This window comes from Aureobasidium namibiae, assembly GCF_000721765.1.
Source record: "Aureobasidium namibiae CBS 147.97 unplaced genomic scaffold scaffold_19, whole genome shotgun sequence".
Taxonomy (NCBI): domain Eukaryota; kingdom Fungi; phylum Ascomycota; class Dothideomycetes; order Dothideales; family Saccotheciaceae; genus Aureobasidium; species Aureobasidium namibiae.
In genome coordinates this window covers 79058-103396 of record NW_013581190.1, presented here as the reverse complement: position 1 = coordinate 103396, position 24339 = coordinate 79058, and the positions used below count along the sequence as shown (strand labels likewise).

The window sequence follows — 24339 nt, the reverse complement described above, 5'->3', positions numbered from 1 at the left end:
TAACTCGCAGGTTTCTCTCGCACTTCTCCTACGGGAGTTGTTAGATCGATCCGGCTATTGAAAGGCACAAAGGTTTCTAGATCAGCGACGATACCGAAGAGCGTCTGGAGTACATGGTTTCTTCTTGGGTACTGTGTGATTTCCGAAACTACTGTGCATTTTTACGATTACCCGCGTTGCATACTCTGGCACATGGGGAGGGAACAAAGCTCAGCATTCTGGATAAACCCCTTCGTTGCTTTCCTTGTACCTGAGTTTATCTTCCGTTACCGATATCTCCCATGCCTTCAAGCGTTGATGTAGTTGGCCTCATCACCGATATCAGGCGCGATAGGTCCAGGCAGGCTGTTGAACACATCACCAATGTAATTGCCTGGCTTCAGACCCTTGTCATATGTACCATTCCAGTACATCAAAACATCCTTGACAATCTCGATACCCGCAAGGTAAATGTTCTGAATACTGATCTCAAAGCCCTCCTGCTCGGCATAAAGCAGATGGTAGACCTCAGTCTCGCCGGGCGGCGCACGATCAAAGTCGCTGATGGTTCTCATGATGATAATGCGACTGAATTCCAGCTTGCCAATAATGGCACCGCGGATCAGCGACTCGAGGGTTGCGTTGTCTTCTTGCTGGGTACCGCAGTAGACTCCAGAGCCATTGGTAAGCAGCGCGGTGTAGTTGCTGAAGGCATTGCCCAGGACTGAACCGGACCAGTACTGATCAGAGGTGGCGCTGTCGCACTTGACGACACTAGGAGGCTGATTGGCCGGAGAGTATCCATAGGTCGCGCGGTATGCAGCCGCGGCATCGGTGTCGTTGAGAGTGGCCAAGGATGCGAGGTAATAGGCACGATCAAGAAGGTTCTCATTGACTTCAAAGACTTCGGTACCATAGAGCGATCCCGGATAATCGATTGGATTGGCCTCGTCGGGGTAGTAGGCGCCTTGGGGATAGTACCCAGATGTAGCGTTGGCGGGGACTTGTGACTGGTCAAATTCCTCTTGCAGGCCAACTTGTACAGCGTACTTGGCGAAAGTCACAGATCCGGTGGTTACCAGATGAGGGTTTCCACCAGAGATACCAGCAATCATAAAGTAGGTGGAAGTCAAATCAAAGCATCCCGACGACCACAGAGCAAGGAGTGTACCAGCGGCATTGATTTCTCCTTCTCCAGTGGTCAACTGGCAGACTTCTCCAGACGCAGTACAATGTGCGTCTGGGAAGAGGGGCGAGAAACCAGGCACGGTCACATTGTTTGCGTAAAGGTTGAGAGTAGTGTCCTCGTACCAGACATCGGCCTCGGACGAAAACTGGTGAGACGTCAGCATTCTGTATCTAAATGTGCACGTGATAGCGAAACCTACCATGCTGATGATGAAGATCTTGGGCTTGACAGGCGCCGCAGAAGAGCAGAGCGACGACGCATCTCTTTTCATCAATGCATTGCGACGAACAGGGCTGGTCGATACCGAACGATGCTTTGGCTTAGTGGAAGTGCGAGCAAAGGACGAAGCCAGAGCATTGACAGCGAAGAGACTCGAAATACAAAGGGAAATGACCTTCATCCTGCCGGTCTTCTAGAACTCTTGGTATGGAAGGTGTGGAACTTGGCATGCAGGTGCGCAGACATGTTATATGTACGAGACAGCTGGTCAGGTTTGAGTGTATGATTTCTCTGTTATCGGGGCTCACCGTTATCTAGGTCGCGTGTCGTTTCCCGCATTTTGACGGTACCGAGTGTCGTATGTCGAATATAAGGTTAGTTTTGCCATCCACGGAAGGTTGTCAATATTCTTCGACGCCACTGGATGATATGACTGGTTATGAATGCTGCTTATCTGCACACGCGTTATCGCCTTGCCGAGTTACCCGGAGTTTTCGATAACAACCTCCGGAGTCCGGAGCATGTCTTTCCTTTTTACGCGCTTGATTTGACAAGAAATTAATGACAACTGAAAGCATGGTAACAGCTGTGATGCCCTAGACACATACGTGTGATACGTGATGGCTGCAGAAACGCACGATGCCTACGGCAAACAACATCTCATCCGTCGAGAGCCAACGACCACTCGGATCTCGCAGGACACATTCATTGTCTCGACATTATTGTGTCTTCTGGCAAGGAGGATGTCGAGGTGCTCGATCCCAGCTACATGCACCTCATTGTTCCCTGGACCTCATATCTTTACATCGCTCTGGAGCGCGCGCATGATGTCAACAACCCGAACCTCATTAGAAGAATCAGCCCCAAAATTGTACGTGCTTGGCATGAGACAGTCTGAGGATAGCAATGGACGATTTGATGAGTGTTGTTCCGGCTTAGCAAAAACGTTGATAGCTGCAGCTTGACACGCCGCATCTAGCTTGAGAAGGTTGGTTATGAGCGCCTGTGTAAGGAGTCTGTGTACTGGAGGTCATATTAAAAGTGACTGGCTAAAATTAGCGATAACGAGAAGCAGTGTGAATACTGGACCATCCTGAATAGCCACAACGTGTGCACCTGACTCCCCAAGTATAAAGCTCTTTGCTGCTTTCTCCATGATGATGCAACCATTTAGGAGAGATGTGACATCGCAGCCTTTATCGTACTTGAGAGTCTTTAAGAAGCGCATGAAGGAGCTAATTGCTTTGACGTTCGCCATGCATGCTCCGAATCAGGGTGAGCCAGCACATTCGATGTGAGGTCGGTCCAAAGATCCAGACCCATATCTGTGCCTTCCGGACGACAGTTTTCCGGTAATGTCTCGGGCCAGATGGATATCCGACTTTGTATGGAGGCAATATGATTTCGTGTTGTCGAAATGTGAAGACGTGTTCTGCCTCGAGAGTTGTGCATCTAGAGCATGATGGCTGATCTTGTTTGAGCAAAGTGGTCTCGATTTCTGTCCCGAGAAGTCTCTGCATGACCATTTGCCTGATATCAAGACCAAAATGGTTAAGGAGTTGGTGACTGAGGCATGGAAGGGAAGTAATCTCAGAGGGTGTCGAGCTTGTCAAATAGACCATTACAGGTTCATATTATATCGCAGGGCACAATCAACTCAAGACTCAGTGCATCTTCCATAGCTGTGCGCATGCTGAACAGGTCTGTTTTCAGTTGTGTTACCCTCTTTCGCACTTAGTGTATTCTTGTGTCCAGCTCCTGGAAGTCGAGACGTCCGGGCGATTGGCAAGCTTGTCTGCAAGTCATTTAGGTATGCAAACTTCGTCCGGTGTTCGTGGTGCAGGAGTGGGTCCCAGAGCGAATCAAGCCTGACTTCGTTTAGATCAAGCCCAACTCCGGTTCCGTGTTCCAACCTTCAGAGCGGGACGCTCTCGCTCGGAGGATGATGCGACTCGTTGGCTCAGCAATACACAAAGTTCTCCAGAATTTGATGATCTTCATTGAGCTACAGTGTCCTGCAGGCTCTCTCTGAATGATTCCTCATCTCAAAATCACTGTGCCTTTTTAAAGCCTGTCCTGCAGTATACCTGCTCGACTCGAGGGCGGAGACGGTCATGTTCTTTCCGCTGGCGTTCGAGGCTCACGATCTAGTCGGTGGTGAGGCCTTGGTCTCCACAGCGAAAGCATTACGCAGTAGCTGCGGAAATGCACAAGGCTATCAGACAAAAGGCCACTGTCCATCGAAAGCCCAAAAGACTTTGCGGTCTCGGGTGTCACTCTAGATCTGGAGTCCTCCAAACCTCAAATCATACTAAGTCATCGATTATCTCCCGATACCTAGCTGCCAAATATGCAGGGATTTGGCAGGCTTTTTTCTCCTCGACGAATCCGTATTTTCGGAAAATTCTCTCTTCTTGATCGTAGTGGTGCACGCATAGCCACTCTCTTGATCTGCTCATCGTCTTCTCTCCATCTGACTCTAGAGTCACTGCGTATGGTCTGAAGCCATCCTTCATCACCCTGTCTCTTCGAAGATGAGACGGAACGTAACCCGAAGTTATAACATCAGGACGAGTTACAACTTTTCGCCATCTTGTTCTGCTCTTGATGACTGGTATCTCCTCCTCTGAATCTCCTCTCTTTCCATTTCCACCTCCTTCTCTTCTCTGATCCGGATCGTCGTTGATCTCTAGTCTTGAATCCCAGGTGAGGCCTGTAGGAGACTGGGGGTCACAGATATGTATAGGTGAATGGTACGGAGAATAAGAACAATGTATCACATGGGACGGTAGATGACGGAGTGCATAGCAAGTCAACGAATCGAATGCAGTATGTTATCTTGAAAAGCGTGTGCGAAAGGAATAGACTTTGCTCACATCGGTTGACTAGCACACAGATGTGAGCAAAGTGTAGAGGACATGGCACCCGTGATGTTGGCTCGCTTGCCGGAACAAGTCTTATAGATGTTCGCAGCTACCGTCTGAGCACTTTGTTGCTCGTCCCCTGTAGCTTCGTCGACTAATTGTTGGCCCTTTCCACCCAGTCAACTCGAGACTCAATTCACTTGCTTCCGCCTGCCCGGGAGACGTGGCTTGTAGTGGTACCATCCTCGTGCGCATGGCCCGACTCGAGACGAGTACCGCCCTGAGTGTGTACGGATATGGTGACAACCTCTTTCGTATCGTTGGGATCCTTGGTAGACTTGTGCAATTTCGCGCCCCGGTATACTGGTCAGCTTGAGCTAGATGTCATGGGCGCTCCAGACTCACTGAATACGACGGACTTGAGCTTTACCACCGTACTGCGAAACGTCGATTATCAAAATTGCACTGCATGGGATCGATGCCATACACACTTACTTTTTTCTCAGCCTCAATCTCGAGTTTCTCGATGGCCTTGATAACGCCAGCGCCGTCCTTGCCTGGGTTCTGGTTGATGATGTCGTTCTTAGTCGCTCCTGCCCACTCCAACGCCCTCTTTCCGCTAGTACTGAATGCTCGTGTGCCAGCAGAAGATATTCTCGGTCCGTTGCTGGAAGTACAGAGATCTTCTGCCAAAGATAGAGGATGTTTCCAAATGTTGTGTCGACTGAGAGGGAGGCCACTGGGTACACTGTGCTTTTTAAACCTTCGGTGCTCTTCGAAACTCAATAGTCAACAAAAGACCAGCGACTTGTTCAGGCGCTTAGCAAAATCTCGAGATTGGAGAACAGCTCCAGCCGGCGTTGTCGGGCCACTAAGGTACCAGTGTTTGATCATGCGCCGAACACTCTGCGGGAACGCTGCTGTTGGCGAGTCCTGCCTGACACGATTAATAATCTCCACTGTACTCTCATTCGTCAGACGATATCGACCATCAACCACGAGCGATCGAAAGAGACTGTGATCGCAAGGATGCAGAAGCCGATCTGAGTTAGAAACTCTCTGAGACGTGACTGGGCTTGTGCGTCAGCCCCTTTTCCTGTGGTACAACGCCAATTGTTTGCGCGATAATGAGGCCGAGGTGAAAACGATGGTCGTTGTACTTGCAGGATTTTTTCAATCGTCCCTGACTATCTCGCCAGATTCGATCAAGTCCGCGAGTAGCCATTCGTCAAAGAATATATCGTGCCAACCACTACGATCCTCAGGCTTCCACCGGAGCATTTTCCTTATAAACGTCAGGAAGTTCTTCTTGTTCTCGTCCGAAAGACGTCGTTCGCAGCTCTCGAGGCTGATTGCCGGTATGGCTACTTCATGTATCCAATTACCTGTGTGGAATGATCAGAAGATGCTTGGGTCGCGCATTGTGAATGCATGCGTAGCTCACCGCTCTGGTCCCAGTATTTGCTGGATTGTTTGGAAGCCGCAAGAAATTCAGGAGGGGGATTACCTAGAACTGCCACCATCTGAGCAAGATGATGGCTCTCAGAGTACTGACCATCGCAACTCTTGGCAGTGAACAGCCTTTCTGGTTGGAAAAGATCCCAGAGCTGTTGAGCCGTCAGTAGTCACGTAACAGAACGTTGTAAGACCATTTCGATGCAGGACTCACAGTCATTGCAAAGCTCCAGATGTCGACCGGATAACTCCATTCCATTCCTAAGATAACCTCTGGCGCACGATATACGTTCGGCATGATGATGCCAGTGTGCATAGAGCTCCCGAATCGAGCTTCGCTGAAATCGGTCAAGAACGGTAATCCTTTTGTCAACGGCATTGGTTGGGAGGCATAGATTATACGATCTGGGAGCTCTTTTTTCGGGGGAGGATTTTTATTTGCCATTGCCGCGAATTGATCAAGAACTGAGCCATCATGAATGCCTACAAGCACGTTGTTGGGTTGGAAATCTGAAGCGTCGTAAGCAAACACTGTACCACTCCGTACATGGATACTCTACCTGTATGGATCACCTGGGCTTCTTCGTGTAAGAACTCGAAACCTTGCAGTATGGGACGAAATGTCTGCCGTATCAAGTCTTCATCGAACACTCGGTCAGCTGTGAGATCTCTCAATTCTTCGAAGCTGATCCCAAGTGGTTCATGAACAAGGCAGATATGTCTGCCATGAGGTCCTTGGATTTCGAAAGAGTCGAGGAGTGACCTGATGCGGTGGCGGCCATGGTGATCGGAAGACAGCGCTTTGATATGCTCATATATTGCAAGCTCGCGATGTTTCTTCGAGCTGTGGACATAAACTTTCAAGGCGGCATATTTGTTGGTTGTAAGAAGATCGCGGCAGAACCACACAGTCGATGCTGATCCGTAACCCAATTTACCAATGGTTTCATATCGATCGTTGAAGACTTGGCCAGTCCTGATGGGCAGAAACCGTTCTGCCTTGTAGCCAAGGAGAGTCTCTTCCTCGATAGGCGTCAAGGGATCTAGCCTGACAGCTATCATGGTGAATGTCGCTCGTTGATGGCGCGCAATATTTCGCGAACAACGCTGAAAGACCTGGTGTGGTGCAAAGATACGATACATGATTGTAGGTTCGTTGCTCAACACCAGGTGCGCCAGGAAAGGAAGCGGGTCGGCGCGCGGGCGTCTCGCTTTGGTTCACAAACTCCCGACGCCAAGATGCGGTGATGTGCGCGTAGCACTACAAGGGACTGGTTTCGCTATATACAGACTTTACGGACTTGCGCTGTACAGCAGCTTGCTTGCCTGAGATTGCCAACTTCTCAATTAACGAGTGAGATTGCGGTTATCTTACGCCCTCACTAATGCAATCGGACACAAGACCACCTGTGCAGGACCACAGCTGTAGCCAGCTTGACTTAGCTCTCATATTGATCTGCCTCGTGCTCTCCCGGACATACACGCTGTCCCGCGCGAAGTGAGCGACTGTTCCATTTACACGTTCCGCTCGTTTGTGTTCTGCGCATGCTCTTTGTGTGTGCTTCTCTTTCTTCTGGCATAGCGCCTCGACTGAGTGTATCTCCTCCACCAATACTGTGTCTACCTCCTTCTCTTTCTCTTCACTCTTTCTGTCTGTCTCTCGTCTTTCCTTTTGTCTTCTCTAACCTCTTGCATTGCCCTTCGTTGGTTTTCGGCATCCAAGCAATCACGCTGTTGCTAGAGGCTTCATCTTCCCAGAAGAGATCCCACGATCTTGCTGTACGAGAGGTTCTACAGCGTTGGCGGTGCTGTGGCTTGATTGTACTGCATCCAGGAGATGTGACGGACTTCACGTGGGGGCGTTAACGTCACTCAGCGTCGAGCTGTGCCTCGAGCAGGCTTCATCCCGTCCAGAAAGATATACCACCCAGACAGCCATAGAGATGCACGGTGGCTTCACCAGGCTGCTTGATTGTTGACTTGGAGGCGGGTCGGGTAGCAGTGACAAGTTTTTTGCTGTGGTTGCTGCCCGGCCTGCTTATCTACTCACAGCTTGCGATACGTTAGGGCACACAACAAAGTTTCGTCTCGAGGTTGCCAAGGGTCACGTGCCCACCGCCCACGTCGCCAGAAATACCTGTCGTCGACCCCATGGCCGGAACAGAGAGGAATGATTCCGGCCTGTTCTGGACGGTTAGGAACAGGTAATATGATCACGGTAGGCCACACGACGGAGGTCAGAAGTCAAGAGTATCCCGGGACGCTCCTCAGTATGACAATTGGAGGTTGTCGCGAAAACGCCGCTATGTATGCCTTTCGTTGCTATTCTACACCACCTCGACCTCGTCGTCCACCGACCCTTCAGTATGTGGGTCCTGAGGCCGGCATGCATCCGGCCTCTGTCGCACTCTATCCTTATCAGTAAGAAGAAAGAGGAATACTTCCAGCCACAAGAATAAAACAGCGTCGCCTCGCCCACATCTTCCAAAATCCTTTCTCATCACTCAAAAGACAAAGCCTGAATTCCTGCAATTTTTCCGCTACCAATCATGCCCGGCATTATTCCTCAGCCGACTTCTCTTGCTATCCCTCATGGTCCCTCTGAGCTGCCTGTTGGCTCCGACCCTTTCCTCATTACAGCTCAGAATGGCTATCTTCCCACTCAGCTGCCTCTCCGCAGACTTCCTGCAGCCTTTGACGCATTGAGTGACATCCTCGATGACATGCCCATCCTTAAGGAGGATGGTACTGCTGGCTTGCTTGCTACCTTTAAGCTTGGTCCTCTTATCGACTCTGGAGCCCTGCCTGACCTCACTTCCGAGATCGATAACCTTGTCATCGCTGGCACTGGCGAGGTTGACATGCCTGCTATTACTGCCGCTTTCCGCGACTACTCGTGAGTGAAGCTTCGTTGCTATGAGTAGAGATGGTGTTGACTGATATCCATAGCTTTGTTGCTTCGTCTTACCTGCTTGAACCCTGCTGGAAGGTGTACAGCAACAATCCTAATGACGGATATGGACTTGGTCGTCAGGTCCTTCCTAAGTGTATCGCTGGGCCTCTTGTCAAGTGTGCCGAGATGTAAGTTGCTCTTATATCTCACAACGTTCTTCATGCTAACAGAATATAGCCTCGACATCCCTGCCTTCATGTCATACGCTGCATCCTATGCTTTGTACAACTACTACCTTGTCGACCCCTCCAAGGGTCACGACGACTACGCTAACCTCCGCCTGATCCGTGCTTTCGTGAAGGGCCTCGACCCGAAGTCCTCTGAAGCAGGCTTCATCCTCACTCACATCCACATGGTCGCTCAAACCGGCAAGCTGATCGAAGGTTCCGCTGCTGTCGTCGAAGCCGTCTCTGCCGCTCGCACCGAGCAGAAAGACGAACACGCCATTGCAGACGCCAAAGTCGGCCTCACATCGATCCTTCAAGCCATGACCGTCATTGAAGCCAACATGGAGAAGATGTGGGCCAACTCTTTGCCCAAAGATTACATGACCTACCGCACCTTCATCTACGGTATCACCAATCAATCCATGTTCCCTGACGGTGTCATCTACGAGGGTCAATACGAAGAAAAGCCTCAATTCTTCCGCGGCGAGTCTGGCGCCAACGATAGCATTATTCCTCTGCTCGACCACCTTTGCGAGATCCCCATGCCTGAGAACCCTCTTACTCAGATCTTGCGCGAATTCAGACAATACAGACCCAAGCCTCATCGCGAGTTCCTCACTTCGATCCGCGAAAAAGCCGCTGATGTCGGCGTCCGTGACTACCTCACCCACTCCGGCGACTTGGGCGCTGTAGTTCTCTACCTCCGCGTCCTAGACCACATCCGCAGTTTCCGTTGGAGACATTGGCAGTTCACTCGCGAGTACATCATCAAGCGTACTTCTCACCCCGTGGCGACTGGCGGGTCTCCCATCATCACCTGGTTGCCCAACCAGCTTGCCGCAGTCATGCAACTGATGGAAGATGTTTGCAAGGGCTCTGGCCTGTGGGCTATTCTCGCCGAGGGTGTCTGGAACGGTGGCGGTGCCGAGGGATCCTTGACCAAGAAGGAGTTCGAGTTGATCAAGGATATCATGGACAATACGGTGGATCAGAAGACAAAGTTGGCAAAGGAGGTTGAGAAGTATTGTCAGGATAGAGGTGTTGATGCTAAGGCTGTTTGAGGTTGTGTCACAGCGGTAATAGTGGTTATGGTGGTGGTGCAGTGATGCAGGAGAAGTTTTTCGTTGATTTTTCTTCTTTTGCGAATCTGACAAGTCTTTTGACACGTGATACTTCGGTCACGATTCTGCTCCTCTTCAACAGTACCATGATGATGCTGTGAGATATTCTCAATGCATGATTTCTTTGTGAACTCGAGCGAGAAATTCTCCTCAGTGCCTCTCTCAGTGCAGGCCAGTCTCAAAGCGCAAAGATTTCGTGATCAGCTTCTTGAGACCAACTCCCAAAAGCAAATGTTCGGACCGTCTATTTCTTCCTTTTGTTTAAAACAAGCACAGAAGTCTCACGGCAACAAAGCATCCGAGGAGAGCCGAGAGATTGCCGCGTCTCGATGGACACTGTTTATCCTCTAGGGAATATTGTGCAGTCTTCTAGCTTTCCACCTGGAAGCTGCCTGCATGCGGATAATCATTCTCGTTATTCAACTTGCGAGATTACAGTATTGGAAGGACGACTAGAGACCAGCTTGACGACGACAGACACGAATCTTCATCAACGAGACGCCTCCGAGAAGATAGCCCTAGCAATCTCCGCAGCGCCTTTCATCATCCCTTTTGGCAGCTCACCAATGGTCGCAAAATAATTGTCCGTGTCAAAGATATCCTCAACAATCTGCCAATCATGGACTTTGCCCTCGTCAATATCAAGCTCCACATCGACCCCATCAGCTTTTGCCTGCTTGACAAAAGCCACAGCATCGTCTAGAAGTACATCATTGGATCCTATACCTACCCATACTTTGCTGGGTAGGATATCTGCCCAAGACTGCTTTGGCCGTGGTAGAGAGAAGTTGATAATGTGTGATGCTGTCGCGTCATGTTTGCGTGGCATGACTTGCTCACCAGCCTTGATGAGCCGATCGCGGAGTAAGTAATCGTTGTCCTTGTTGCGAACGTAGGAGCCGTCTTTCGCACAGCGTATGTCGATCCAAGGAGCGATCAGGAATGCACCAGCGCCGGGCTTTGAAAGTGCCTTCTCATCTGCCAAGACAGAAAGTAGATTGAGTATTAGATGCGCGCCTGCTGAATCGCCGACTATGGCAAGCTTGGAAGGATCGACGTTTTGATCGTTCAGCAAGTAGCGATATGCAGCTCTCGCTTGATTGACTTGAGTGGGATACTGTGCTTCGGGAGCAAGAGAGTAGTCCAGTGCAAACACAGCAACTGAGATTCCTTGTTTGTCTGCAAGTTCGGCGATGCGTAAGAATGGTGCAATTGCAGACGCTGGATGACCGATTTGATAAGCTCCGCCATGGAGATAGTAGATTACCAAGTCGGCAGCGGACGCTTTGGTTGGCTTTCCCGGACAGCCTTTGCAGATCCAATGGCCAGAGAAATCGTTTCCAGATACTTGTTGATAAAGCTCAGATCTACTGCTGGCGAAGCGTTTGGCTTTCGGGAAACTGGATTCGGGACTGTTGGTCAGGTCTCGAAGTATGCTAATTGGTAGGTATGGCTGTGCTCTATACATTTTGTCAGCGGTCGGACATGTTTTGTGGTCTGAGTTGTACCCACGCGCGAAGAAATGAGCATACGAAGTCGGCTTTGAAGCTGAGATCCTTTGTGGGCCCGACGAGTCTTTGCAGCGACACTTGAAGACATGTCAAAGGTAGAAGAGGGAGCAGCACGAGGCATTGCAGCTTGTCCAGCCAAGATGACGGTCTAACGCTTGTGTTTGGGTTGAATGTCGATGCCATGTTTGATGTTGGGGTTTTGGTAGATGTTTGTCATCAATACTCTCCTGCCAACGACTCGAGGCTTGTTGCATACGCGGACTCTGCTCACATTAAGAGCTCCATGGTTCCAGCATTTAGAGTTTCATCTCCGCTCGATAGCTGTCAGCTAGACCCCTCCATAATACTTGAAGCCAATACCTCGGCACAGCTCGGCTTGACCGTTATAATCCACAAGAACATGTACCGTCAGGGAGCAGCAGGGATCCTGGACACGTGAGACGTGTTCAGAGCTGAACAAGAGGATAAATGGAAAGAATTGCCATCCCGAATGTTGACTCGTCGAGCACAGTGAATAGATCTCTTGTCTTGACGCGTATTTGTTGGCCTTGAAAGACTAAGAAGGCGGTACAAAAATCGAGCGACCAACTATAGCGAACATCTCGCCCACGACTTGCACAGCGGACATGAGTTCTGTGAATCCGAAGATGGCGCCGAAGAAGTAGGAACCAGAGATCGCCTTTATGGAATGGTATACAAAGTCGGGATGGGACCACCTGCGCCCCTCCGGACGGAGCTGATAGATCCTCGCGGTTTCACGCATATGGTAGGCTCCCTCAGCGAAGACATAAGTGAAGGCGCCTAAGCTGGACATACGATAATCGAAATCGATGTTTCGATTCACAGTAGTCGCGCCAGCTACGAAGAGGTACACAACCCCGAGTATGATGTATGTCCTGGTGTGAAGCTCTTCGCGTGATATATCCGTGGAGGGTGACATGATGTAGATTGCCTCTGCAAAAATGTGGCTGTCGAGATTACTGGTCTTCGAGTAGGAAGCCTGACGAAGGTGTTGAATTTGTCTTGCAAATTGAGAGAAGTTCCAGACGTGTTGCAAACACAACGGCAACGACCGGCGGGCAAACACTTTCCCGAACAACGCCGTCTTCGAGCCCTGACAATTCCGTTCTTTGTTCCCAGACTTCCATTGCTCTTCTATCAACGATCAATGCCAAATGTCTCGGACCACATGAACAATGAACGAACAGCCTCAGAATTGCCCGATGCAAGTGGTGATGGACAACTTTCCAAGCGCCGCCGACGCGAGCCAGAGGATCGGCAGCGGCGCGAGATTGGGCTGATGCGACAAAGTGACGCAAATGCACAAAGCTTTGTAGGAAGCTCGAGTGGCATTCATTTCGTGCGATCGGTATATAATGCGTTGGCCAAGTCTCGCGTGCAATTGCCGCCTCAGACACCGGATCAGAGCATCGTACCCGGCGAAGAGGACATGTTGGATGGAGCAGTTCCTTACAGCTCCAAGAATCCCTGGTCATCCGATGAAGTTGAGGTCATCACCAATGGATCTCCAAACTTCGACTTCGAAGACTTGCAGGTATGGAGTGGAAGTTATTTCGAGAATTGGCACACTGCCTACCCTTTCATCTCGGCACCTGCCATACTCGAGTACTTTGAGCAGCATGTTCGACCAGCTACTCTTCCCGAGTTGCGCAAACGTCGAACACCGAGCTTTACAATCCTCCGCTCAATCATGTCTATCTCCCTTGCAGACCGAAGACAATCAGGGCATTCGTCAGGAAAACCGGTTCCTGCATGCCTGGTGTTCAAATCCTTTGAGGAAGCCATGAAGAGTGTGCAAGACATGCTCTTCCTGCCATCTTCTCTTGATGCACTGCAAGCAGTGGTCGCCGTACAGCTCTTCCTTGTATCGATGCTACGTCTCAATGGAGCCTCCAGACTAGGCGGCATGATCATTCGCATGGCCTACCAACTCGGTCTGCACAGGTGCCCCACGAGATATGCAGGTTTCGATACTGGACAAGCTGAGCTTCGCCGTCGGTTATTCTGGTCCATATACTGTATAGATCGCTATCTTTGTCAGTCTCTCGGACTACCCCTGAGTATCCGCGACGATGACGTGGACGTCTGTCACTTCGACGAAGAGAAACATACTCTCAATGGGCATCAACGAACAACAATGGATGCCCGACTCAAGACACTCAACTTTCTAGCTAGGCATGCTTCGATGAAGGGTCAAATCATGGAGCTCCGCAACAAGTCCATTCATCAGAGAACTACCAACCGAGATCTTGCTACCCTGATCGGAGCAAGGATTGAAAAATTTGGCAACGATCTCCAGTACGCTATCGATCCTGCTGCATCAGACCGGTTCAACATACTGCACGAGACTGTTCTGCTCGTCTCGCAACATGAATTGGTCATCTCGCTCAATCGACCTTTGTTGACGTTGGAGAAGCAATCGAATGAGTACATGGCAGCTTTACAGACATGCATTCGTGCTTCCAGAGCCATCATATCCATTCTCTATCAGTGCCTCCGTACCCAAGTCTCCCAAGAACATTCGGAAATATCTAGAGCACCCTTACTATGGCCATCGCTTACATGGTGTGTATGGCAGAGCTCATTCATCGTGCTCCACGCCGCACTAGAAGGAGAGATGCCAAAGCACATTGCAAGGAGGCTTGCAGACGACAGTGTAGAGATTCTCAGGCATCTCGCACTTCGGGGAAGTGTTTGGCCGAACGTATGCGCGGTTGCTATCAATGATTTATTCCTCAGACTGCTGCAAGATTCTACTGTCGCGACACCACAGTCACCAACAATCGACACGAACGTTTCAGATCAGGGACACAACGTGGTTTCCTCACAGAATCCAGGCTCGAATTTGATTCATCGAGGTGGGACAGATCTCCAGAACGGCGGCCGTCCATGCGCCGAGACTCGCACGCTCGGTGTAGGAAGTGACTTCCCGAATCCAACCATGAGTATGACTGATTCAATCCCCCTGGCACTTGACCCACAGTTGTCTATTCCTTGGTTATCCGGCATCGACGCAGCTGCCACAACTACCGACAACATCTTTGAGCAATTCGATATCCCTTTCTGGATGGGCGACGATCAATACACATCTCTCCTAGACTTCGATCTCTGACCTGCACAAGATTCTGGAAACAAGATTGAGTATATTTTCTTCAAACTATCAAGCAGGATACCTTGCCGCAACAGCATTGTACTCTTTCTGTGTCAATGGCGTGACAGATCCATGTTTCAGGCCTTGAGGGAAGTTGGGGTAGCTCGATGCAGCCCAAGTTCCACTCTTTGCCGGGTCAGTCGACTGATATGGCACATACTGCGTGTAATCGTCCAACAGCAAATGATACAATCCCGGTGTGACATTGTCTGCAAACGACGCAGGACCTTCTCGCGGACTCTCCGGTCTAACATATCCTGGTGTGCGAGTCCACTTGCCGAATAAGCCTCCTGTGGTAGTCTCAACATAGACTTGATTCACAGTTTCGTTCTTCAGGAAGCGAGCAAAGTTTCCGGTCTTGCCCAGATACTGGAATTCTTGATCAATCAATGGTGTATCGGCGAGTGCCACGTAATCCTTTGCTGTGGCGAAGGTGACGAAATCCTTTGTTGTGGTGTAGCGGATCCTGTCGAGAGTTGCGGTGCCTGTGTGTTTGGAATCTGAACTCGCGTATAGGCGAGAGGACCAGAAGACGTAGAATTGGGAGGTTGCGTCGTCCCAGACAGCTGATGGTGCCCATACCATGCCAGCATTGGCATTCTCGACACTTTTGCCGTTGTGTCAGTTCAGAGCGACAGAAAGTCTTGGACGAAGATGTCACTTACGTTCTAAGAGTGGATGCAGACCAACTGACCAGATCTGTCGAGCTCCAAACCACAATACCACGGCTTCCAGTCCTTGTAGCAGCATCCCAACTGAACCCAGCGGCATTGATGTCGAGATCTATTTTCGTTAGCTCCCATGACCAATACTACCGCAGACCCAAACACGAAACTTACCAGTAGCAATCATGTAATACTTTGTCCTGGCACCATCATGAGCCAAGAAGATATCTCTGACGCCCTTGGTGCCGACGGTCGATTTGAGCACGGGTTGTCCCTTGTTCAAGAAAGTATAGCTTCCTGCATCATTGCCTTTGGAGAGATGAAATTGGACGGCTGGCGTGACGTCTGAGAATGTAGAGACGAGGTAGCCGACGTAGGTCTCGGCACGAGTTTGTAGAGACGATGGGGTTGGTGCTGCCAATGTGCTTGGAATGGTGATTGCGGCGAGGAGACTGATTCGTATGATGGAGGTGAGGAAATGCATTGTCGAAGATTTGGAGGTGGATAGTGAAGTATGTCTCATAAGGTTGAGAAGAGGGAGTTGTTATATATCTGTGCATCGCAGCAAAGACCTTTTACTGCCTTCTGTTGTGTCTGAAAGATCGACACGGGTGAAGACAATCCATTTCGAGGGGCCCCGCGCCGAGATCCCCACAGTCCGCCGAACTTGCCCTAGATGATCGGCAGGGCGTATAATATCACCATCATTAGTTCGGGTAATATTGTTCTTGGCCTTCTTATACCAGAGTCCTTATACGGGTGAAATATCTTTCTATTCGGCTGATGGTCGTAAACACTCAAAAATACTTCCGCGAGTGTAGAGTTGCGAGTTTCTTGGCTTTGGACTGCTCCGGTGGATTTTCTGACCCTGGACCTGGATGTTCTGAGACTCTGGTTTGAGGTATACTTGATGTAAGGTGTAGTGCTGGACAGGTAACGTTTGCTTGCTGGCGTTGCGGGCTCGAAGCAGCGGTCCCGAGGTATGTAGACAGCATGTCAGATTCTGTCGGTGTGGTAGACTGGAACCTATGGCCTGCTTTGAGATCTGGTGTGTTTCGCAGTCCGGACACAGACCTCTGTCTTTTTCTTGCCGAAGTTTTGTCTTGGTTGCGTTGTCGTTTGCCCGCTTCGCTCGTCATATTCAAGGTCTCTCGTTGGCGCTCGATTGAGTCTGATGCAGTCGGTGCTCCGTTCGGTGCCAGTCTATTATGCATCCAGTGCTGTTGTTGTTCCAGCGTTTCGAGTGGGAAATTTTGCCACTCTTCAACTCTGGCAATCCGAACTTCGTTGAACTCAAGCTCCCGAGGCCTCTCAGTTCGTGCGAGCGATACTTCCGGATGTGGTTGACTTGAATCTTGTCGAGATTCTGATCCGTGAATGATAGATAGAGCTTGTAACAATGCGTTTTCTGTTTGGGCAAGTCTTTCTTCAATGTTGGCCAGGTAGCCGGATGGTAGACCCCTGTATTGCACTATCAGTCACTGATCTCGCTTCATTTGAAACAGAGGGGTAGGAATATACCTCTTGTTGGTGCCTGGATAAGTACAAGTCTGGCTGGCATGGACGCATTGAGAACAGGTTGGACTTTGCGAGATTGGTCAACCTTGCAAATATCGCTTGCAGTTCGTGTCTCAACTCACATCTTCCTATCACACTGGAATAGAGATATAAGAACGAGTGACGTTGATGACCAAAGACAGAGGATTTTGCACACCTACCTTCCTCTTCTTCGTACGACATACTTCGCATGCGATTTGCGAGAAGTGACTCATTACTTCGGGTGAGCTTGAACAGCGCTACTGATATCATTCAATAAAGCCGCAGAGATATGTATGACCATGGGTTGGAATATGGTTCAAAGGTTCATCAGATGGAATGTCGCTTTCTGAACAGAAGTGGTGTCGGTGGAGTTTTGTTTCTCCGGCGCCGGATTCGCGCTTTCTGCTCTGGAAGTCAGGGCTGCCCTCACGACCATCATTTTCTGATCATTTTGACGATGTATGGTCTTTTGAGGTCGATATTCTTGATTGCGTTACCGACTGCGAACGATTCTTATCATGAGGACGAAGCGAGTTCAATGTCTATATCAGGTTGGCTGATGTAACAATGTACGGATTGACCAGGGCAATTGTCCCGCTATCGTGATATGCAAGATGTCTCCCACCCAGCGACCTTCAGCAGCACGTTTCGCTAGATAAACTCGTAATCTTCCTCATCAATGCACCTGAATGCTCGTCCATGATAGTAAGCGGTTAAATAGTATCGCAATCGATTAGTAGCGGACATAGAAAGGAGTGATGGATGAGTGGCCAATACTTTTGGCCAGCCACAGAGCTGGTCAATACCATCGCCCTTCGGAGCAGCTTCTACCAGAACCTTCGCGAAGCCTGATGACGAGTTTTCTCAAGCCACAGAAAATGCCAACCTCAACCCCATCGTTTGGTGACCTCGAGTACTGGAACACTCGCTTCACCAAAGAGGACACATTCGAGTGGCTGGCCGATTTTGCTGTTCTGGAACCTTGGTTGAAGCAAGCTATCGCTGAGAGATCTGGATGCAAAAGCAGGCCGCAAGTATTGCACATTGGATGCGGATCTTCTGCTTTATCGCTGCAAGTACGAGATCTGGTGGACTCGCCAACGCAAATCCATAATGTGGATTACTCGGACGTGGTGATTGAGAGAAATCGTCAACGCGAGAATGAAATGCTTCGCTCTTTGGGAGTTCAAAGCGAGCCGTGTCGCTGGTCAAACTTGGATTTACTGTCGGTTTCGCAGATCCTGGACTTTGGGGGTCCTGAGTACGATGTGATCATCGACAAGTCCACGTCAGACGCCATATCGTGTGCTGCAGACGTGTCAGTCAGATTGCCATACTGCGTCAACGCCATCAGTTCCGGTCGAATCTCTCACCAAACGGAAGTGACTGTCTATCCACTGGATATCCTGGCCGTCCACCTGGCTTACCTCGCAAGACCTGGTTGTTCATGGATTGTACTCAGCTACTCCGCCTCCCGCTTTTCATATCTGAAAGACGAGGTTGCCACTGAAGGACTGCCTCGACCTGGTGAGCTCTGGAATCTGGAAAGGCACGAGAAGATTGAGCAGCCGCCTGATCCAAACGACACTGTTCACAGACCTCCGGTCATGCATCATCTGTATGTTCTGCGTCGTACAGAGGTGCGTTTGGGATGAGATACTTGACCAGTCTCCTGGACTAAGGAACAGTGACGGCCTGCGTTGTACACGTTCATTACAATACTGGTTCCTCTGGCTATAGCTTTTTGAAGCGATACCAGCGAGCTGGCCGACCGTCAATGTGCAAGACTGAATGAGGCAGCACATAGGTGTTCAGCCTATGTTCAACTCCAATTGATCGGCGCGCGAGTATGATCGGCCTTTCCGATGTGGATCATTCGCGGACAAGACCAACTTCTGGAAAGGTCGCACTGGAGTTATCGGTACAAGGTAGCCATCAACAAACACTGCGGCGAAATAAGTTTACTGCCACAAACAAAGCCGCCATAAGCTTTTTTTTTGTGGAGTGAAGGGAAACAACATATGAGGGTGAGACTATATAGTCCAAAAAGTCTAGGTCCCCCTCACCCAGTGGGCGGGAAGGATAGTGTAAGTGGTTAACCCGTACTAAACTGAGCAACCTTACGGTATGCTTGGGGGGCTTCCCTTCGGGAGGAAGTTAGGGCCCCAGTAAGCCATGTCCGCGCCGCAAGGCATATCCGCTCCTTTTTGGGTATTTTTGCGCCTCTCTTTGCTATCGTAGCGTGTGTCGTAGTGCTGGTATAGCAGGTGTTGCAAAAAGTGCAAAAAGAGGTCGACGTAAAGTAAACAAAGTTGAACACTTTGTTTTGGTGTATAATACGGTGGATTGTTAGAGCTTGGGTTCAATCCGTTGTGAGGGCGAGTTGTTTCGCACTTTCTTTAATCTTTCTCACATTTTAACACTTTCATTGTTTGTTTGTCCTTGATTAACCATCATCACCTTATTTTCACCAATTTGATATGCTATGGAGGCATGAACGTGACTTGAATCACAGCGTTTGTTAATGCGGATAGCTTGATGACCATCAACAACTTTGATTACAACGCTCTATAACGGAGACGATGATGAGATCGTGTTAATTGATTCATGAGAAATGACGTATGGGAGACAAAGGACAGGGCAAAAAGTGTGATGACAAGCACAAAGAGTCCCTCATCGTTTCTTGAGTAGCACTGTTCAGCAGCGCTGCCAATTCCTCCTTTCCTCGGACCCCCCCATAATGTGAATAGCGTCGTTTTTCTCCACGTCCTCATCTGTTCTTAATCTTCTTCTTCTCTTCTTCCCAGACTCCGATGGCGAGGTCGGTGACGTTGCCCTTGGGCTCCCAAGTAGGCGAGAAGGACTGCGAGCCGATGTTTTCCCAATCAACGAGATAGCCAGTCTCGTGTTCATCTAGAATGCCACGGATAGTGTAGTAGAGATCCTTGGGCACATCATAGGCGGCGGCGACTTTGCGCTTTTGAGGTGCTTGGTTCCTGCGGGGAGATCTGTTCTTCTGAGGCGAGGTAGCCTTCTGGGGAGACTTCTGTTTGGAGAACTTGGGAGCCGTCGGGCCTCTGGGGCGCAGCGATCTGCGGGGTGTACGAGGTATCTGCGACTTGAGAAAACCTGTCAGCTTTCAACTCGTGTACTCTTGCACGAAGCGGCTGGGGTACTCATACCTCAGGTACATCGCGGACTGGATCATACTTGATGATGCAAGTCTGAGTGACATTGACGGTCTGAGCAGCAGCTTGTCCGAAGCCACGATCTAGCATTTCCTGGACGATCTCCTCTGCGAGAGCAAGTACTTCGACAATCTCCTCGTGATCGGATTGATTGCTGGAGTTTTGAGTGCCCTTACGGGCGGTTGCGACGGCGCGGAAGGCGTGGTAGAGGGCGTCGACTGTTCCGTGGGCGAGGACCTGTTTCGTCGTTAGCCTTGGACTCGCTCTGATTGATCTTGTATCCCAAACTCTCTCCCGTGAGTATGTAAAGGCTATAAGAACGCACAACGATCTAGGAGTCGGAGACGCTATCCAAAGAGAGCCTCGGAGACACCGCATCTCGATGGGCGCGATATTTTTCGAGCAGATTATGCGTTTCGATAGCTTCACGAAGCTGTGCAAACGAGAGGAGAGTGGATGGGTTTCGAACAAAGGGGAACACTTACCAAGTGCGCAAGAGCACGGTAGAGAAGAGATAGATTACCCCTGTGAAGCAGCTCAATAGCCATGGCTTCAGCGACTTCAAACTTGTCTTACTGGAAGTTGTCGAGCATGTCTTCAGGGTCCAGAGTGTAGTTCAGGAGAACAGGGGGTTTGTCGAGTTCTTGGTCGGTCTGGGGAACCTGAGGGCAGGAGGCGCGATCGGACGACCAGGACGCATCTCTGTCACTGTCGCCCTAGATAGTGGTAGGTTTGTTAGATCATGAATGAGTTGACAAATCGCGTGCGAGGGTTAGGAGTAGCTTACTTGCAACATGGTGCCGGTATCAGTGGCAGCGATGTCTTGGGAAGTAGACATGTTGTGATGCGTCTGTGATGGAGGACTCGTGCTGAGAGAGAAAGGTTGATGTTATGATTCTGCGTCAGGCGCAAAGGTCGCGATGGCTTTGTTTGGACGCTGTTGCACCGGCAAGATACCGATTCTCCATCGCGCAATGCCGCAGACGATGTCTTATCAACACTGGATTCTATACACTCACCGCCCAAAATATCTAGTATTGGTTTAATAGCTCCTCTCATCTAACTTAAAGCCATGACTCTGGTATCTGTTCATCTCGGAGGTAGATCCGGCTCGCAAAAGGCAAAACGAGAGTCCAGGGTAAGATGTTATGGGACAGATCATCCAGCATTCCATTCTACTTGATAGAGCGAGAAGCACAGCCCCATAGTGCTTCGTGTTACAGTTTTGCTAGGCATCGCACAATACACTCGCATCAACATCTTATTCGGCCTCCTCTTCATCGGCAGTGGCTGTCTGCGCTTCATTGACTTCCAGCTGTTCTGTAACATCCTGCAATGTCTCCTCGGCGATGGCGAGCAGCTTCTCGCCAACAGATCGGTCGCCGAAGTTCTCGAGACCCCGGCGGGCATCTTCGACGGCCTTGCGGGCATGGCTGAGTCCATTGACGGGACCGTACGCAAGCACCTGCCTATGATTAGGCCTCATAATCATTATGACACGAAGAAAAGACTTACAATGTGTGCGTAAGCTCGATAGAGCACGGGCAAATTACTCCAGAGGAGCAATTCAGCAGCGATGGCCTCGGCGGCTTCATCATTGCCTTGCCCGAAGTGGCCGAGCATTTCTTCGTAGGAGTCCTTGAACATGTTCTCCATGTTCTCATCAAGGTTGATACCGGGATCCATGTCCAGGTGATCGTAGGTGCCGGGTGGGGCGTCTGAGTCGAGGCTATAGCCAAGGGGGATGGGATCGGGATTGCCGATGGGATCATTGGGATTGGTCTGAGAGACCTGAGAAGCAGCGGGGCGGTCTCGAGCGGGAGGAGAGACATTGTCACCGGCGTCCTACATTATGAGAGGATGGTCAGAGTACTGTTGAATAGAATGACTTTCGCAAGTCTGGATATCGAAATGTTGCTTACCTGCGAAGAGGACACGGTGTTGGCGCCAGCAGCGGTCATCTTTTCGTCTTGAGGAGTAGACATGATGATATGTATTTGAGGAGAGTTGTGTTTGACAACAAAAGTTTGCGCTTGATGAGAAGGGTTTGCGTTGTGAGGGAAAGCTGAGAGAATCGAGTTCGTGTTGCGACGCGGAGATCGGGTGCCGCAACTCTTTCAAGTGAGTGACTGCACAACATGATCCGGTATCAGAAGGAAGACGGTCGACGCTACTTCCAAAGAGATGTTCGGCTTGCAACTCGACTTGTGATTCTCAGAATGTATGATGGCCTGATTCACCTCGAGGGGCATGTGCTACTTATACCCTGGTCAACAAGCATCTTGACTACCATACTATGAACCGATTTATACCTCTGCTCAAAACGAGAGACAGTGTGTTCATTGTCTTATCCTACTTGACGAAGCCAGTAGCACAGTTCGAAAGCGATGCGTAATGCACCTCCCCCAAGACTCCTCTGACTGCCTGCGATAACCTCCATGCATCATGAATGTCTCCGTCGTCGATATTTTGTAGATTGTTGTTCTCCTGATTAGTGTTTCCAGAGTTGTTGTCGCTGTTTCCCTCTTAGGCACTTGGCGTATCGTCATGCACGCCCCAGTCCAAGATGATATTGAGGGTCTGCTCGGCTCTGCGAAGTACATCTAAGGCCTTGTCTACCTCGACCTCGGCATTATGAAACCTGATGCCCTGTCGAGCTTCTTCAACAGCTTGTTGGGCATGATGGAGTCTCTGACCGGGTGCGCATGCTATGATCTACCTCTCATTAGCCCCACAGATCGGTGCAACCAGAGTTTCCAAAAGAACTGCTTACAATGTGCATCCGGGCGCGGACTGTGTGTGGTACGTTGTCCCGGAGAAGGACTTCGAAAGCTATACCCCGGTCAGCTTTACGGTCGCCTGCTACGAATTCGTCTTTTCCGCCTTGGCAGATGGGTTCCCAGATACGGTCAGCGTTTGCAATGAAGTCAATGGTCTTGTACATGTCCGAGTAGTTGTCAAGGCCGTGGCCGGGAGGAAGAGGTTCTGGGTTGCTGGTGAGGTCTGCAGGGCGGTTGTCGCTTTGAGTGGTCTGAGAGGCTTGAGCGACCTGAGGAGCGGTAGCGGGGTCCCCAGTCAAAGGAGAAGGTTCTTCGTCGGCGTCCTAGATCGCAACAAAATCGTTAGACCACTGATGATTGAGAGCTGTCGCTTGCTGAAGGACAAAGAACACGCCTACCTGAGAAGCAGCATTGGCCATTTCGAAGTTCGGAAGAGTCCGCATTGCTCTTTGGGTGTATTGGGAATGATTTAATGCTAAACCTCATGGGCAACGCCTTCGATTACTCACCTCTCTATCGACAAACTGGCCATATCCCTGGTTGTTCCATTCTTGTGATTCACTAATCCTTCGTCCACTGCACACATACTACTCACTCTACCCACGCCCAGGCAGACACACGCGCTAACGACTACTCAAGACCAGCAGATCACATTCATTCCCGATGCTATATAGATATTAGAGTTGAAGTGTTCAGCCTGAACCAAAACATCTTCGTGGCCACTCTGCAAACCCGAATATATCGGGCGGCCCCGTCAATGCCGACCTGCGTGCTTCCTCTGAGCTCCATCGCTTGCGTGTGTTGCGCATGAAAACGAAAATGCCTCGCCAAGCTGTTCGACATTCACGAGATGCCACCCGACACCACTGATCTCCAGGAGCTCGATATTATCCACCGCGATGAGTGGCCTACCTACGGTGGGAAATTCTTGCCTCCACCCATCAAGAGCAGCGCCGACCTCTATGCGCTGGTTGACGACGGCACTGAGCCGCCTCTACCGAGAGAAGAACGTCTGAAGATCTTTGTCGAGATTGAAGCAATCCTCAAAGAGCGTGCTACCTTGGAGACTGATCCTCTGACTCTTCCTGACGACTTCAAACAATTCTGCGCACTCACAAACAAGTTTACTGGACCTGCCCTTCCATCGATCAGCTCATGTATCCCAGACGCATTCGACGACTTACACGATCCACTGATGGGGCGTGAATACCTGAATGGAAACGATGAGAGAGAGCAGATATCTTTGGTCTTGAGGATCCAAATCACACGCCAAGTATCATGCTGTCTATGAGAGGTATCGAACTGGCAATTGGGAGTGGGTGCTGGTTATGTTGGCGGCAAGGAATTGGAAGGAGATTGGAGCTGGAGGTGGGCACTCCGCGCCGGTTACGAAGAGCCGCCGGAGATTTTTGAAGACGTCGAGGACCAGTTGGACAGCTACTGTGAGATATATTTGGACGTCATTGTCTCATCCTACGGTGATGATATTGGCGAAGGTACAATCTAGCGGACACAAGCATTCACAGAAAGGGTGGGT

The 24339-nt window shown here is 50.2% G+C and overlaps 13 protein-coding genes across 13 annotated transcripts; 4 read left to right on the top strand and 9 right to left on the bottom strand.

Annotated features, from left to right (window-relative positions):
- Window positions 1-287: 287 nt before the first annotated feature.
- M436DRAFT_55196 (purine nucleoside permease) lies at window positions 288-1439 on the bottom strand (the record flags this gene model as incomplete). Its single annotated transcript, XM_013568388.1, has 2 exons — window positions 288-1313; window positions 1368-1439. The coding sequence occupies 2 exons, from the start codon at window positions 1437-1439 to the stop codon at window positions 288-290; spliced, it is 1098 nt and encodes a 365-aa protein (XP_013423842.1).
- A 3985-nt stretch (window positions 1440-5424) lies between these two features.
- Window positions 5425-6768, bottom strand: M436DRAFT_55506 (kinase-like protein; the record flags this gene model as incomplete). Its single annotated transcript, XM_013568456.1, has 4 exons — window positions 5425-5636; window positions 5696-5858; window positions 5921-6216; window positions 6267-6768. 4 exons carry the CDS (start codon window positions 6766-6768, stop codon window positions 5425-5427), a joined length of 1173 nt encoding a protein of 390 aa, XP_013423910.1.
- A 1487-nt stretch (window positions 6769-8255) lies between these two features.
- Window positions 8256-9887, top strand: M436DRAFT_66927 (uncharacterized protein; the record flags this gene model as incomplete). The annotated part of the gene is made up of 3 exons (XM_013568482.1): window positions 8256-8602; window positions 8656-8787; window positions 8837-9887. The coding sequence occupies 3 exons, from the start codon at window positions 8256-8258 to the stop codon at window positions 9885-9887; spliced, it is 1530 nt and encodes a 509-aa protein (XP_013423936.1).
- A 550-nt stretch (window positions 9888-10437) lies between these two features.
- On the bottom strand, window positions 10438-11415 carry M436DRAFT_66926 (alpha/beta-hydrolase; the record flags this gene model as incomplete). Its single annotated transcript, XM_013568481.1, has 1 exon — window positions 10438-11415. The coding sequence occupies one exon, from the start codon at window positions 11413-11415 to the stop codon at window positions 10438-10440; it is 978 nt and encodes a 325-aa protein (XP_013423935.1).
- Window positions 11416-12014: 599 nt separating this feature from the next.
- Window positions 12015-12398, bottom strand: M436DRAFT_55384 (uncharacterized protein; the record flags this gene model as incomplete). Its single annotated transcript, XM_013568435.1, has 1 exon — window positions 12015-12398. The coding sequence occupies one exon, from the start codon at window positions 12396-12398 to the stop codon at window positions 12015-12017; it is 384 nt and encodes a 127-aa protein (XP_013423889.1).
- A 345-nt stretch (window positions 12399-12743) lies between these two features.
- M436DRAFT_17065 (uncharacterized protein) lies at window positions 12744-14210 on the top strand (the record flags this gene model as incomplete). The annotated part of the gene is made up of 1 exon (XM_013568359.1): window positions 12744-14210. A coding segment is annotated over one exon (1467 nt), but the record flags the coding sequence as incomplete, so codon positions are not given.
- A 429-nt stretch (window positions 14211-14639) lies between these two features.
- M436DRAFT_75812 (family 43 glycoside hydrolase) lies at window positions 14640-15779 on the bottom strand (the record flags this gene model as incomplete). Its single annotated transcript, XM_013568514.1, has 3 exons — window positions 14640-15237; window positions 15296-15413; window positions 15470-15779. The coding sequence occupies 3 exons, from the start codon at window positions 15777-15779 to the stop codon at window positions 14640-14642; spliced, it is 1026 nt and encodes a 341-aa protein (XP_013423968.1).
- A 313-nt stretch (window positions 15780-16092) lies between these two features.
- Window positions 16093-17067, bottom strand: M436DRAFT_75811 (uncharacterized protein; the record flags this gene model as incomplete). Its single annotated transcript, XM_013568513.1, has 4 exons — window positions 16093-16756; window positions 16817-16879; window positions 16936-16937; window positions 17014-17067. The coding sequence occupies 4 exons, from the start codon at window positions 17065-17067 to the stop codon at window positions 16093-16095; spliced, it is 783 nt and encodes a 260-aa protein (XP_013423967.1).
- A 660-nt stretch (window positions 17068-17727) lies between these two features.
- On the top strand, window positions 17728-18474 carry M436DRAFT_15308 (uncharacterized protein; the record flags this gene model as incomplete). Its single annotated transcript, XM_013568356.1, has 1 exon — window positions 17728-18474. A coding segment is annotated over one exon (747 nt), but the record flags the coding sequence as incomplete, so codon positions are not given.
- Window positions 18475-19604: 1130 nt separating this feature from the next.
- On the bottom strand, window positions 19605-20860 carry M436DRAFT_85128 (uncharacterized protein; the record flags this gene model as incomplete). The annotated part of the gene is made up of 5 exons (XM_013568512.1): window positions 19605-19952; window positions 20017-20259; window positions 20508-20547; window positions 20599-20738; window positions 20810-20860. The coding sequence occupies 5 exons, from the start codon at window positions 20858-20860 to the stop codon at window positions 19605-19607; spliced, it is 822 nt and encodes a 273-aa protein (XP_013423966.1).
- A 423-nt stretch (window positions 20861-21283) lies between these two features.
- M436DRAFT_66920 (uncharacterized protein) lies at window positions 21284-22007 on the bottom strand (the record flags this gene model as incomplete). Its single annotated transcript, XM_013568480.1, has 3 exons — window positions 21284-21487; window positions 21538-21867; window positions 21945-22007. 3 exons carry the CDS (start codon window positions 22005-22007, stop codon window positions 21284-21286), a joined length of 597 nt encoding a protein of 198 aa, XP_013423934.1.
- A 541-nt stretch (window positions 22008-22548) lies between these two features.
- M436DRAFT_85126 (uncharacterized protein) lies at window positions 22549-23221 on the bottom strand (the record flags this gene model as incomplete). Its single annotated transcript, XM_013568511.1, has 3 exons — window positions 22549-22737; window positions 22796-23125; window positions 23201-23221. 3 exons carry the CDS (start codon window positions 23219-23221, stop codon window positions 22549-22551), a joined length of 540 nt encoding a protein of 179 aa, XP_013423965.1.
- A 431-nt stretch (window positions 23222-23652) lies between these two features.
- M436DRAFT_66918 (uncharacterized protein) lies at window positions 23653-24309 on the top strand (the record flags this gene model as incomplete). The annotated part of the gene is made up of 2 exons (XM_013568479.1): window positions 23653-24048; window positions 24097-24309. The coding sequence occupies 2 exons, from the start codon at window positions 23653-23655 to the stop codon at window positions 24307-24309; spliced, it is 609 nt and encodes a 202-aa protein (XP_013423933.1).
- Between the last annotated feature and the right edge of the window lie 30 nt (window positions 24310-24339).